General features: G+C 28.6%; 2 protein-coding genes across 4 annotated transcripts; both read right to left on the bottom strand.

The window, feature by feature from the left end:
• Nucleotides 1-208: 208 nt before the first annotated feature.
• Nucleotides 209-7,996, bottom strand: LOC126841326 (heat shock 70 kDa protein 12A-like). Of its 3 annotated transcripts, none has more exons than XM_050577732.1 (13): nucleotides 7,769-7,996; nucleotides 4,106-4,237; nucleotides 3,888-4,029; nucleotides 3,516-3,817; nucleotides 3,255-3,433; nucleotides 2,970-3,191; nucleotides 2,714-2,885; nucleotides 2,473-2,604; nucleotides 1,919-2,130; nucleotides 1,722-1,847; nucleotides 1,056-1,323; nucleotides 458-633; nucleotides 209-406 (listed from the first exon to the last, which is right to left on the bottom strand). In XM_050577732.1, exons 1-13 carry the CDS (start codon nucleotides 7,848-7,850, stop codon nucleotides 221-223), a joined length of 2,331 nt encoding a protein of 776 aa, XP_050433689.1. In that variant the 5' UTR covers nucleotides 7,851-7,996; the 3' UTR covers nucleotides 209-220. The 3 variants fall into 3 exon arrangements, with proteins under 3 accessions (XP_050433689.1, XP_050433690.1, XP_050433691.1); XM_050577733.1 differs by having other exon boundaries at nucleotides 3,888-4,023; XM_050577734.1 differs by lacking the exon at nucleotides 7,769-7,996 and adding an exon at nucleotides 7,424-7,486.
• Nucleotides 7,997-8,456: 460 nt separating this feature from the next.
• Nucleotides 8,457-13,886, bottom strand: LOC126841327 (uncharacterized). The gene is made up of 6 exons (XM_050577735.1): nucleotides 13,648-13,886; nucleotides 12,319-12,490; nucleotides 11,819-11,993; nucleotides 11,640-11,719; nucleotides 10,452-10,601; nucleotides 8,457-8,645 (listed from the first exon to the last, which is right to left on the bottom strand). The coding sequence occupies exons 1-6, from the start codon at nucleotides 13,674-13,676 to the stop codon at nucleotides 8,589-8,591; spliced, it is 663 nt and encodes a 220-aa protein (XP_050433692.1). The 5' UTR covers nucleotides 13,677-13,886; the 3' UTR covers nucleotides 8,457-8,588.
• Between the last annotated feature and the right edge of the window lie 1,686 nt (nucleotides 13,887-15,572).

The raw sequence follows: 15,572 nt of genomic DNA, 5'->3' as shown, positions 1-15,572 counted from the left end.
AATTAAAGGTGTCAAGTGACCCTTACTGATCTATAGTCTAAACTCTAAGACAAATATTTATATATTATAATTCATCTTTTTCTTTAGAATTAGGATGAGGAAATTGAACCTAAATATGATATGAATAGGACCAATAATTAATCATTTTTTTTCGAGTATAATTTTACAGGTTTTATCATAAACTGTAATTATTATAATAGGTATATATTACAAGTTATATTTAGCAATCAGTTTCCGAAATCTGAGCATCAACACGAGTGCCATTTGATAAGTCTAGGGCGGTAGCTACTACTTCACCTTGACCACCAAATCCCATTTGAACTAATAATTCTTTTGAAAGCTGAATGTTTTCGTCCCTAGATAATTTTAAAGAACCGCATTTAGATACACCACTATCTGTAACAAACTAAAAATACAAATTATTATTTCCAATATCATTAATTTACATTTTACTCACCTTTGCTAAATTATTTTGCACTAGATAGATATTTATTACAATAGAGCCTTCCAGTGGATTTGCAGGTGTGTAACGTTTTATAATCGTCTCGTTATCTCTAATAATATCGTTTTCTTCAATTAAATAATCCAGAAGATCCGTACACCATCGTTTACCATCTTTTACTACAAGTTTTTCTGAAATTTTAATTCAAATTAAAGATATTCATATATTTATTGAATACCACTTATGGCCGCAAATGTTAAAGCAATAATGAAAAAAATATTAGTCATTATTGGTATAAACTAAAAAAGGAAGTAGCATACAGTGATAAAATCCAAACTTTTTATAAAAAAACTCAGAACAAAACAAAAAGGATGTATTAGTAATGTGTTTTAAGTTCTAGCAACAAAAAACCTCTCATATCGTCTAAACCAAGCACCATTAATGAACTTGAGATTGCTACCTATATGTTGTCAAGAAACTGCAGCGTTAAGGCAGGAAATAATTTGCAAGTTATTGTGTCATTATAATAATGAATTATAGGTGTACTATGCCATCGATATTGAAGTTAAAACTATAAGTTCAAAAAGCTGAATTAAAATTTTTTCGTTCTTACCAATAGGGTGAGTATCGTCAATAAATGGCTTGATAATTCCAACAGCATAACTATGTTTTGCTCTATAAGCTGGTATGTCTGATCGATTCAACTCGCACATAACAGCACCTTGTAGAACACTAACTGCTGCTTGATCTGGTAAAATTATTTTTATACGATCACTAAAACGTTCAACAATCTTTTCTTGAAGCCATAAGGATTGAGCATATCCTCCGACTAAGAACATATGCGTTACTTTCTGATCGTCGTTGGCTATGACACTGATTTGCTAAAACAATTTTTAATGTTAATTTATGATATATAAATATATTTTCATTTAGTACCATAGCCAAAAATGTATTTAGGGGGGGACAATAGTTAGGCCCCTAAGACTTAAGGGATGTTATATATTTTACAAACGTTGGCGAGCCTATCCACATATGCATTGTATATTACAATAAAAAATAAACTATCATTTGTTCGACACTTGTTCACTAAGCCAAAATTTATGTAGTGTAAAAGAGCCACCAAAGGGCCCATTTTTATTTAACAGCACATACCAAAATAAGCTAAAAAGCATGTTAAGAAAAAGATGGCCCTTTATGGATCTTAAAGCTTAGCAAAAAAAAGCTATCATTATTGGTGTGGACATTAATTATTAACTAATTAATTCTTTTTGAAATTTACTTCTGAAATACATGCAAAACTTGGTAAAAATAATGGTTCGACAGCTAAATAGTCCAACACAAATACACCATCTAGTTCATTCCATTGAATTGCGTCACATCCATAATCTTTTACAGCGTCAGATACCTAAACATTTTAATATTTATTAATTTTTTAAGAAAAAAGTTAATTTGTATAATTATATATAGAGTACTAACATCTTTTTCAGAATATTTCATATAATGTTCTATAAATGCATATGGTGGCCGAATAACAATTGGAGCTCTCACTTTACTAGATACTGTTTTTTTTACTTCTTCAAACCTCTGAAGTAGTTCCATATATGCAGCAGGTCTTTGGAGTTTAAAATCAGACATAAATCCAAAACCAAATAATGCACATAAAAGTTTTACAAACTCTATATCTACACCTAAATAATAAAAATAAAATTGATAATATAGGATTGTGGGTAGAGCTTTCGATACACAAGTACCTGTGTACCTACTTAGGTACAAAACATTTTGAATCTTATTTAGTTTTATATAATTTTTTATAAAGGTAGTATAAGAAAAAAAGATAGTATTGTACCTGGGTAGTACCCAAAATACTGGGATACCCCTGGATTAAAAAAAGGTTTTGGTCATAAACAATTAAAAATATTTTTAAGTAAACATTTTTTTTTAAATGATCTCTGGAAAAAAATTAATAGTTTTGCATAAGTTTGAAACCTATCAAACTTATTTATTATTATTCGGTATTTATAATTCCATACTTAGAGAACCGCAGACTCCAGCAGATGGCTTTTGGAGTTTACTGATTGGTAATCGGTTTATAGTACGGAACACTTGATGTACTGTTATATCAACTGTACCACCACCACAGTCAACTACCATATAGCTACAACCTACAGATATACAATTATAAAACATAGGTAAAATGTTTTTTAAAACTTATTATACAAACAAATTTGGTTGAATTTTTGCTCAATATTTTTAACTAAAATTTATATTTACCTTCATTAACTTCATTTAACACACAGTAATCAGTCTCATATGCATCTACCAACCAATTTGTTGAAAGTATTTTTGTGTTCTTAAGTCTAATATTGCGACAGTACACAGCCGCTGCCTCAGGTTCCAGTATTATACACACGGAATGTAAATTTTCTGAATTTCCCATTCCAGCCTACCAATATTAAGTAATCACATTTATATACTAAGACACATGATTTATTTTTATTCAACTTATATTCTGCAACTCTTTACTTACTTCAATTGCAATATCTTTAATTAGTTTTCTAGTATTTTTAGTCCATATAGCTGGTATAGTTAAAACCCATGTAATTGAATCTGGATTTATAGCTTCGGAACATCTTGAAGATAGTTCATCAAATATTAAAAGCCTTAAATGTCGCAATGCTTCTACTAATACTCGAGTGGCTGGAAGTGGTATATTATTAGAAGCCATTATATGGGTTTCTTTGGAAATTATCTGAAATAATTAAACATAAGAGTAATTTCCATTTTAAAGTTATTTAATAATTTTTTAATTTACATCTTTATTGTACAAAAACATTTTGAACTTGTCAAAATAATACCACTTTTGGGATTCTTCTGGATGCATATCATGATAATAATCACGTGCTGCAGTTCCAAATGAGTGAAAGTTTAAATTTGGAGTTAACAATAGCGCTGTTGGTATTTTTTGACCATCATTTATAGTTTCACATTCATCTATTTAAAAACCAGAAAAATTAAATATTAACAAACTCTTCCAGGTGGAAAAAATGTAATAAAAACATTTTAATTTACATACAATCAGGTTTCTTCATCATTTTAATTCTCCCTGATCGTTTAAAAGAATACGCGTAGCCACTGTATGTTGTACCGAGATCAACAGCGACGATAATACCATCTTCGGGGGATTCGTCCAATGCGTGCAGCTCTGTATGACATTGATCCCTATTGACATATACTTCTTCAACTAGATTATACGCTTCATTTAGTATTTGAGGGCTACAGCAACCATTGGTTTTAACGGGTAAAGCTCGAAAACTGGTCATTTCACCCTCGTTTTCTTGTTGAAAGCATTGTTGTTCCAGGGATAATGATATCAGCCTATTATATTAGAAGACCACAATATTATTTTAACTAACAAAATAACATTAAATATTAAAAATCGTTTTACCTATTCAAAGTAGTGTTAATAGAATTTGCCACTTCGTCCTCTTCATATTCGTGAGGGATTCCAGAGTCGAGTGAGTTGTATCGCAGTGCACATTCAATATCATCCAATTGATACTCTGGTTCTTCTTCAACACAGCCTAAAACTGTTGTTTTAATTATTCTATCATATTATATGTGTATAGCTTAGTGGAATGACAAAACAAAATTGTACTACTATACCTTGCTGAAATTTTTGAATATTGTTGTGCCTGAACAGCAATATTTCTTGTTCGAGACTAGATAGTGGATCATCAACGAATACCCGTCCCCTTCTTCGTTCATGGTATGTGTCTATGTTCATGGCTGGTGGTTCTATTGAAAGAATAAAATATAAATCAAATCAATTGAAGAAAAGGAAGAAAGTGTGCCGGGTGTGTAATTACATCGCGGTCGTGACCAACCATGCAAAACATAACAGTAAAAAAACAGTAACTAAAGAAAAGATGCATAATAAAATTAGAAACACACTAATGATTATTGAATTGTTCTTCTTGGTTGTGCTTCAGTTTTTTTTTTATATCGAATGATCCTTTATTTATTTTATTATAATTTATAATTATAATAACTGAAAACTCACAAAAAAACCAACTATTAACCTAGAAAAATAGTCTTAATTATAAATATCAAATTTTAAATTAATATTCAGTAAAAACAGCGTATGCAATATACACGTATACTATACAGCATTATAATACAGATAGCGGGGAACAACTATTTAAGTAAACTGAATAATACGAATTAGATTAACTTAAATTTTGTGAATATTGTTCGTAGATAAAGAGAACGCTATACCTACACATCAAATTTAAACCAGTATAAATAAACTTTAAAATAGGTACTTTTGAGTTTTGACTCCGGAAATTACAAATCAAAATTAGTTATCGACCAGCCATTTGTTTTATTTTATTATTATTGTGTTAAGAGATCGATTTCTGAATTTGGACATTTTATTTTATAACAAATATCTAAGTAGGAATATAAAAATATGAAGTTGTAGGTACTAACAATTAATGTTATGATTTGTTAAGCTTAAGTTAGAACTTTTAAATTTATACAAAGTGACTACGATATGTAACAAATTAATAGACCAATTGGATATAAATGTTGGAAGGTTTTAACTTCAAAATTAACATACAAGTTACTACAAGTTTCATAAATATTTTTGTACAATAAAGAGTCAATAAAGTATATTTTAAATTTCTATAATATGCTTCGTCTAAATTGTCAGTTTTAAAATTGTTTTACAAACTAAAATACTAAATAATAATAAAAAAAATTAAATAATTGTTTAGTTGTTGTCGTTTGTAATCAGAATAATATGGTACATAAGTATTTGCTATAATTTATTGAGATATTCAATTGTACATTGAATCGTGCGGTGTAGTAATTCATTTAATAACTTTGGGAGACAAAGCTTCTACTGATCATTACAAACAATATTCTCTCTACTCTCCCTCAGAAAAAAAAATTGACTCTAATTGTGCCTATAATAAGCATAGATAATTAGTTATCCTATTTATTCATCAGCTTCTATCTCTCATAAAACTATACTATCATTAAGGGACTTTACAAATTTTTCAGTTAAATTATTGCAAATGAGCTATAGGGACGCTAAAACAAATACCCCAAGGCCCAAAGGGTAATCGTTAATTTTATGCGGACAGGAGCAACAAGGATGATGTATCCTCCTTTACAACTAAAGTGTATGATCTGTGGCTTTGACAGCTACAATTAGTAATTTTGTAATTAACTTACCTGCTCTAAATTGGGGAGGTATAATATGTTATTAATCCCGTAATAGGTAAAGAATAAGATATGTGTTGGGTACCTACGTCCTATACATACAAATTTGGAGGAAACTATGTAATTACAAGATTCTGAGACTCAGGTAATCGTACGAGGTATAATAATGCTTATAAAATAAACAGTACAGAGAGAAAGCTAAAAGTACTTGTTGCATAGAGAGGCACTTCTTTAGATACCAATCTGGCATCTAACTTCTGAGTAACTATATAACATGCAACTTCTCTTTAAACGGTATTATATCATATATATATAGCTATAATTAAGAGTTTCGGAAGTAAAGATAACCATCTAAATTATTTGTGTTGTTTGACATGGGGCACGGAGATTAAATAACACTTCAGATACATCACGTATACATTGTAATTAAGAATAATGTATAATAATTTCTAAATAATTATATTTGCAGTACTTATTAATTAATTCTATCAGCTTTTGAAAATGAAATGTTCCTAATATGTTAATTTTTTACTTAACTTTTTTTAAGAATAATCTTTAAATAGATTACTCTGTATATGTTATACACGGACGTTCCACGCCATACATTATTACAATTATTATATTTAGTGAATATTGATATAAATTGTAACCTAATCCAATTTTTTCAAAGTAGAGTAGCGGTATTCATTCATAACTATGAATAATTATAAACAGTAAGTACCTTCAGCCTATATAGGTATGCGACTATTTTTTTAATTTTTTTTTTATTGAAATATTAGTACAAACTATTTATTTCTACAATTATAAGTTATATGCGACTATTTTATAATGGTAACTATGGAGTAAGTAGATATATTCTACTTACTAAAGCAAATCTAATAATCTTCTTTCGGTTGTCTTTTAAATTATATTATATTACTCATAAATCAACAAGCGTGACGCCACAAGGAACAGGCAAACAATGTCATTGCACTTTGTATATCACTTGAGTAGTTTTATCTAATTAAAACTATTCAGTGTATGACGCGTAGGTCAGGGGATTGTGGCATTTTCTATTTCCCACTTTAAAATGTCACACTGTGTTTGGAAGGGAACGGAATTTAGTTAAAGAATCCTAATTTTAATTACTCACAATGTAAACCACGCATTAATAAACTAAATCACTTTTAGGGCGACACACTAATAGTAGGTAAGAAAATAATGTCTATAGATAATTTGCCTTATTAAAAAATCAATTAGCTTTAGTAAGCATACCCACCAGGCGTTGGTCTTATGGTGTATTATGAATTACACAACTAACAAAAAATGAAAAAATACCAACTTATTTAAAAACAGAGTTGGTCTAAAACCTTTTTAAAAAAAAGGCCAACACAAATGCTTTTGATCACAAGACAAGTCACAACTGGCTATTTTTTATTGTCCGATTGGTTAAATACCTACCAAACATATTTTATCAGGTTTAAATTGAAACAAAAAAATCTCCGCGGGTTTTGATTTGTTTATTGCAATTTATAGTTGTAGGTATATTTGTGAAAAAAAGTAAGAACTTTGCATTATAATAACGTAGGAGGCAATATTCTAGTAAAAAAGGACAGCCATCTAGTTTTGGAGGTAATTCGGGTACACCAACTGAAATCATCACCCGTTTGTGAAATGTCTTACACCACCATAAACCTTTAAAGAAATATTTCTTATATTTCCATACTTTATTTAAAATATATATAAGCGGTTTTATACACAAGAACGGTAACTTACTTTATGTGGGATTCCCACTGGCAAGAGAGGTTCCCCACGTATTTGTTTATGGACAGGCGGTTGGTAAGCTATGACGAAGGTACCTATGTTGCCAACGGGAATCTCGCATAAATCGGTCGCCGTTCTTCTGTATGGTTTAAAATCAATGGTGTTAACTGTTACAAGTTTTTTTTTTAATTTTATAAGAATATCAACTTAGTAGCTTATAAGTTAGGTTAAGAACTTTAAATAAGGTATTCATACGACTCCTGTCAATCAAAATCCTAAAAAACTTGTAGGTACCACATCTTATAGTATGACGATATTTAACTTTTATTAAACGCAAACAGCAAAAAATGCACTTACCTCTGCGATCGTGTATTTGATACACGGCGGCCTCTGGTTCGATTGCATAGGCAAATTCACTTTTTTTCGAATTTGTAAACATTTAATATTATAATAATATTAATATTATAACACAAAATTAAATGACAAAAATCAAGTGCTCGGCTGCATGTACGGTTTAACACTGCGAGTACTGACCAAATATCGCGTATGTGTTCATCGTTTGACGCCAGTCATGAAATCTCTGGACCGTGTCTATAGGTCTTCACAGTCCAGCAACAATAATTATATTGTACATACGAAATAAACGGAATATTCTAATTTGAATTCAAATGCAGAGAAAGAGAAAGGCGTATCAAACATATTAAGGTCAAGAAGCTAAACGCCCGTTTGTTTATTCTGCCCTTAATTTTGTTTTAACAACATTATCTACCTATTGCCCATTATGTTACTTACACGAAGAAGATTATGACGGCACGTTTATACTACCACGATTACTCAACCATAACAAAATAGTAATGCTCTATTGACCCACTGTACATAAATTACCAGTTAATTTTTTTATCATAACACATTGAAGACAATCGTGTAAAAAACAGGAATAATATATTATTTTTTTGTCATATTATATTTGAATCATAAGTCTTCATATAAATAATCAACGAAACTTATCATAATCATAATTAAAAAAAAAATAACATTTAATATTATTAAACAATTGAAGTGGTAATAAAAATGTACTCCAGTTCATTTTTACAATATGAATATTAATAGTTTGACACGAGAAATAATAATTTTTAAACAAATATATTAAAGACCAAACAAAATATTTATAAAAATATTATTTATTCAATGTAGTGTATACACGCTTGAATGATTTTGGAGGTATATTGTATAACTGTAAACAAATTATGACAATACATTTATTAGTATAAAGGGTAAAGTTAAGTGTGTTTGTTTTTAATATAAAAATGAAGCTAGTTAATTTAGTAGGAATGTTTAAAGATATAGCACAAATTTCCTTTTAACACTAAAACAAACTTTTCTACATTTTTTATTTTTAATATTAACTGTATCAATGTATCAAATATTAACTAAAGTTCCTAAAAATTGCTTTCAAGAATAACTCTGGAAATTCAAGAAATTATATTCAAAATAAATGAGAACTTACAGGACATAACAGGTTCTCAAACTCTAACTTAAATCTTCTTATTAATCATTACAAAAGTCTGTTTTAGGTCTCGTTACTTTTAAGCCGCCGTTTTACTTCAAATCTTTCTTCCTTTCCTACCATTATTTTATTTAAAATAAAAACCTCTTAACATTTCTATAATAAATAATGTATTTAATTTATCCTTTTTTATTCTGAAATGTCTCAATTGATTGTCTTTATAAAATATTGGCTCTGTTTTTGACATAAACCCAAATTGATTTTCTGGTACCCTTCAATATTTTTTCACTCATAAACCTTTTTTTTAACTCTGTGATTCATTAATTTTGTTGTCTCTATAATTTCCTTTTGTACTGTGTACATTTCTTTTATTAATTTGATAATTTTATCATTAACAAATTCATTAAGCCTCTGGTTTAATTTTCTTTCGATTTTTGTAACCCGAGTTCATCCTTTTGTTCCTAAGTACATTATACAGCGCTAGTATATCATACTTCTTTACTTTTTCCTTACTCGCTGTCATCATTTATTATTAGTGACTTATGGCTCAGAATCATGGACTTGAAAAGCATCTTGCCAAAGAAGAATAGAATTATTTGAAATTACACCTGATAGGTGATATTTAGGGTGTTGATAGGGATATTGCTGTGAATCTTGATCTCTGGATAATTAAAAAAACAAGAACTCAATATCTAAGAGCAAAGACTCCCTCCTCTTTCTCTGAGTCGAGCACCAAATCCTCAACATTTTCGGTAACACAGTAAGGAAAGTTGGTATTGAAAGCATAGATAATAAAATAATGGATAGGCCACTTCCTATTTAAAACAACATACAGAGTCGTGGTTAGGAATAGAGAACACAAGTTATTTTTCCAAACTCTATGTCTTTACTAAGACGGAGTATGGCCGTAAGATGTTGTGACCTCTTATAGCAGAAAAATATTTTATGTTCATTCCTGTATTTATTCAAGAAAAAGTCCTCACTCTTTTCATATTTCAATTTCCCCTATTTAATACTTTTATTAATTTATATAATAATTCATTTTACATTTTCTGTTTTAAATCTATTACCATAAGTTTAAAATTCCTAAACACTCCTATCGTATTTCTACCAATTTTATAATAAAGATAAATGAATTAATGATAAATAATACTTTTCAAAATCTGCAACGTAATTATTTACATAAATTAAATAACATACTATTATACATTTTACATTTATATTGATAGTAGGCAAATAACTAAACTAATGTCATGAAAACAAAAAAAAAACAAAATTAACAAAATTAAAAAATTTGATCATACGAATCTTAACTATTACTACTTCAGATTTATCAGAATGTCTTTGTAATTTACATTTTTATTTTTGTTTTAATTTGCTTTTAAAAATATTTTTTTAGTTCTTAATATTTAAAACTTTTCATCACTGTATTTCTACCATTATGGGATGTCACTATTAAATAAAATATAATATCTATTTTATTTTCTAATTAAATTTAGTTTGTATTAGATTTCTTTTAAATTATTTACTAACCTCGCCAACTCGTTGTAATACCGTATTTTGATCAAACTCGACTAATGCTCTTGTACCTAAAGTAAACCAGTAACTTGTTTTTTCTGGATCAAGCATAACGGTAGTATCATCAGTTGCTTTATAGTGAAGGTAATGATCTTTTACAAAATCCTTAAATGTAACATTTTAAAATATTAAATCAATACTATAAAATACAAATACAGTATACAATTCTTATTTGCATATTGAGTTGGAATATTAAATTGTGTGTAATATTAAATAATGCATAATTATTATATATTTATATTATATTATTATATTAACTAATGTTTAAAGAAATGGCAAACACTGACAGAATCCTGCCTATTGTAATAGATCCTAACCCAATGTATTTAAATATCTTATTAACATTGAACGTAATAAAGAGATCAACTATACAGTAAATTATACTGATTGATAATATACAACATTTAATGTTTATATAGAATGGGGTTAATTGATATCAGGTCTATTAATTGTTAATATATTATTATGTTTGCTAAATTATAATTACAATGTTTGATGGGAAATTTACTATAAAATGGAGTTTAGACCAAAATAAAAAAATAAATAGCTTTAATTAAAAAAAAAATGTATAAAGCCAACTGACCGAGTATCTAAGGCCATAAGTCCAATACAATATCCCTTTATTCATTGAATTATGTATTTCTTAACTTGAATTATAACTTAAATTGTGTAAATATTAATGTTATTTATTTCAACATTTAATATGTTTTAAATTTTGTCACACACTTTTATCGAGTAGCTCATAATTGCTGAAATTCAGTCAAAGTGGTAAATAAATAGTTATTTCACTATTTCCCTTTTATTTGTTATTCAATATTTGCTCAACTCTGTTTGAAATATATTAAAAGTAAACAACTTCAAATCTTGTTTTATGCTCAACCTCCAATGAAAATCCCATTGGTGGTTGCGTCCCAGTGTTTACACCACTTCCTATCTTGCCGTGGAAAAATTAGTTATTTTTTTCTTTCACCTATTGTCTTGATAATCTATCAACTAGCGAAAGTTACATCAGGCTGACCTCAAACGTTTAGTTTAAATACAGTGCGTTGTTTTTCAGTAAAGGTGGTGTAAACACCGCTGGCGCGATTAAATTATAATTTAAGGCAAGCTAATTAATTAAAAGTATTAACGTTAAATTCTTACCCCTTTAACCACTTTTTTAATTTGATTCATTTCTAAATCAAATGCACTGGCAAATCGTTCTAAGATATTCCACATTTGACCTGTTAATATAATAATACGTTTTTATTTTTAATGTTATTAAAAATGAACATACATATTATTTTAACTAAATAATTAATTTTATAGAATAATTATGTAACCTTCACTAATAGGTGCGAGTAGCATAACCAATGCTGCAACAACTGGTTTCAATAAAATCCGGTACTTTATTAAATCAAAATTGTTTTCACCATTACTTGTAAAGTCTTCAATATCATTTACAATTATGAACTGTTTGCAGTCGTCTTTAATGTATGAGATAGATAACCCAAAAACCTAGTAAACAAATAATTAATTTTTACCTGATGAGTTAGATTTAAGGTAATGGATGTTCTAGAGAAAACTTAAGCCACATATGTGGTTATCATCATCAGTGCTACTAACAACAGACTGAGTCGGAAAAAATAAGCTAGCTAAGTGAGGTCTAGGCAGTTACTGGTTTAGAAAAAGTTATGAATTTTAATCTGTTCATGCATAAAAAAAGTGAGAATTAACTAAATTAGTATTTTAATTTTGGCACTAAGACATATAAACAAAGAGAATTAAAAGGTAAATAATAAAAAGGTTGTTATAAAAATTACTAATCGGTTAAATGTTGTACATTTTTTAATGTCAATGACACATCTTCCATTACTCTCTCATAATTCTTTCCCGTTACACGACCCTTAAAAACTGTTTTCATTAGTTCATCCTTTTTAATAGAACATTTTGACTTTAAATGGTATGAAACGAGATACTGGACACACTGAACTGTAACACTTTTGCCGGAATTCCTAAAATTCAATAAATAAGTAAATAATAAATTATTAATTATATAACTATAATAATTAATTGTTAAACATAATTCTGCTATAAATAAATTACAATGTACATACATTTATTTTCTTAAGCACCCTATTTTTGTGATTTATTTTACAAAATTATAGTGTTTTTTATGTATATAAATTTGTAGTCAGAAAGCCGTGGACTCTTCTAGATCAAAAGTAATAACTTCTTGAACTTTGGGAATTACCATTGTGCAAGTACTTGAGTATACCAAGACAGCCATAGTGCAGTGACATCTTCATTCACGGTAGTTTTTTTTTAATAACGCTTTTGTGCTGACCGCCCCAACGCGCTGTGATTAGTGGGTAAAGATATAGGCGCTGCAGTTGTCTCGCACACCATAAACTCGAGTAATTGCACAACGATAATTCTCAAAGTTTAAGTAGCTTAAGTTTTAGAACAAAAGGAGTAGGCGGATTTCTTACTTTGAAATTGTAATCACAGTAAAATAACTAAAAATTACGTAAAGAAAATTATGACAATATGTTTAAGTAAACTTGTTCCCAAATTATTTTTTGGTACAAATGCACTTAACTGGCCACCTTTTTTTGTTTTAAGTGAGATTTTATTTTACTATCTTGTAGTGTTTTTTACACTGATTGCAAATTTGAAGTCAAAAATTCAGAGTTTAAAAGTAATAGCTAATTTTGAGAATTATTTTTGCATGGGACTCCCATAGCGCCTACTTTGCTAGTATCCGCAGTTTGATGTTAATACGGTTTATTAATTAGTTTAACACAATAAATTATTTTCTGTGGCTATTTCTTTTAAAGTAAAAAGACAAAAAAAAAAAATCACAAAAAAAATGGTGTTTGATAAAGTGTATTTGTTTTTTGTTGTAAAATAAATTAAATTAAAAGTTTTAAACCAAACTATTCAATATTTTTCTATACATTAGGTACTTTATAAATCGAATCTTACCATAAAAAAGTTATTATAAATTATGACCTAAAGGAATACATGTCTTACTATACACTTTTTGCATTGAAATTAAAAGTTTACTTTTAAATGATAAACAAAAATGGTGAAACTTAAGGACTGGGAAATTAATTTTAAAAAGTAGATGACAAGAAACATGATTCCTGCTTAAATAATATTAACTTACTCAACTTCAGTTGTTCTTTCTTCTTCCATAATAACTTTTTTAAATTAAATACCCTATACCAGTAGCGATTTAAATTAATAGTTTAGGTTAAATTTTAAATTGAAATAACGAATGTTTTAAATGTTGTCATTTAAATAATAAGTAAAGGGTAAAAACTTAAGTGTAAACACTAAACAGTTAACAGTAAACAAATTTAATTTCATCAAATTCATTATTCAGCTATCTGCATGACTAAGTAAATAGGTAATTCCGACTCGGCAACTTATCAATTTTATAAACACGGCCGCTGGTGTATTCCGTAAGAAATACACAGCCGCCCGAGGAAATTTTCAGCCATTTTGTGCTCATCATACATTGTCAACATACCTTGTAATAGTTATCTATGAAAAGTGATATCACTGTCGTGTAAAAATGGAGGGAAATTATAAAATACAAAAATCATTTTTTTTTGCAGCGATAACTATTAGATTTGATAAAATGTTATTGGTGGTAGCGGGTAACATCACAGAATGACAGAATTATTTTTCTATTATCTGTCAAAATGTAATCCCGTCGAATATTGTTTTTTAAAATAAGATTCCTAATATACATTTTTTTAGTTTTTGTAATTCCTTATAGATAATAGAGTAATATCACAGGACACAGATCATACTCCTGTGCCCCGTAGAACCTACTGTGATAATATTATGTATAATTATGTACGACTATAGGATATTATACCAACCTGCTTAAAAATACTGTGATAATAACTTAGTGCAACTATGATGGCATAACGGTTAATAGGGATGTTGAGTGTCGACTACAGCTAGTAAAGTTATCAATATCTGAAGCTTTACTAATATTTAGCTTTACATTATTTTATCATTTGTTAAAATGCTCGGGTCTGATAGACCCGACCTACCTAATGAGGGATTAACTCGTATCAAAGCTTTTATGGAAATGTGATTTTATTACTTTTAGTCACGGCCTAAGAAGATATCTTCTAAGGCCGTGCTAAAGTTATAACACTAATACTTTTAATATAGTCTGTGGTAATAATTCCTGAAGACCTGTGGCCCCACTGTACACGTTTTTCTTTATTATTATTTAAGTGTTGAATATTAGTGTATTGATGACGTGCCAAAAGACTTTTTTAGGAAAAAAAAAGGATAGAGAAACACTGTGATGATGTTTATTGGTGAAGACAACATTTTTATAAAGAAATTAACTTTGAATATTATAAGAATGAAGAACCCACAGAAAGTATAAGCTAAAAAAAATAGGTAAATCATTTTATCTGGTTAGTAATGATATTGTTGGATTCCTAAGAAACTTGAAATTATTAATATTATCTATATAAGTGTATAACTCTTTACCTTTGGGACAGAAAATACACGTTTATTTTTAATGTAATTATTTTTATTAGCCTCGTTTGTTAAACAATTGCTTGTAACACGACCAGGCACAGAGCAAGATTTAGCCATAAAACAAACTTAAAGAAAAACAACTATAAAAAGGTAACCGTTAACTTGTGTTTGTTGTACATTATAAAACGAATAAGGTTAAGGACGTAACGTTTTATGTTGCGCATCTTTTTTTGATGATAAACGATATTCAAATAATAGGGAAAATACATTTCATCAACGTGTAAATAAAAATAACCCATTGATGAATGCACGGAAAATATACAACTTGAAATCTGACGTTAAACGTGGTTATTTGTACATCAACAATCAACTGTAAAGACAAAATTAATACTATGCATATGCAATAATATATTTAATACTTAAGAAAAAAAAAACAATAGCTTTGTAAATAAATTATTATGAATAAACTAAATATATGTAAACTCGTTCATACTGCATAATAATATATTGTATCAGCTACGGACCCGCACGCCACGGCACCTGGTGGCCGTTTAATCGTGCAACTCTCTTCGGGACTTT

This window comes from Adelges cooleyi, unplaced genomic scaffold (genome assembly GCF_023614345.1).
Source record: "Adelges cooleyi isolate 19-005CV unplaced genomic scaffold, UGA_ACOO_1.1 ACOO_flye_CR_arks_rails_tigmint_CR_PRNA_381, whole genome shotgun sequence".
In the NCBI taxonomy this organism is placed as follows: Eukaryota; Metazoa; Arthropoda; class Insecta; order Hemiptera; family Adelgidae; genus Adelges; species Adelges cooleyi.
Note: the sequence above shows the minus strand (reverse complement) of the source record. Positions and strands in the feature narration are given on the sequence as shown.

Coding starts and splice junctions, on each gene's coding strand:
- LOC126841326 (XM_050577732.1), bottom strand. CDS start 7,850: ATGTTTACAAATTCGAAAAAAAGTGAATTTGCCTATGCAATCGAACCA. Junction 2,886..2,969: donor TTAAAGATATTGCAATTGAA/GTAAGTAAAGAG, acceptor TAATATTGGTAG/GCTGGAATGGGAAATTCAGA. Junction 1,848..1,918: donor TGAAATATTCTGAAAAAGAT/GTTAGTACTCTA, acceptor TAAAATGTTTAG/GTATCTGACGCTGTAAAAGA.
- LOC126841327 (XM_050577735.1), bottom strand. CDS start 13,676: ATGGAAGAAGAAAGAACAACTGAAGTTGA. Junction 12,491..13,647: donor GAAAGAACAACTGAAGTTGA/GTAAGTTAATAT, acceptor ATTGAATTTTAG/GAATTCCGGCAAAAGTGTTA. Junction 10,602..11,639: donor TTAAAAAAGTGGTTAAAGGG/GTAAGAATTTAA, acceptor GTTACATTTAAG/GATTTTGTAAAAGATCATTA.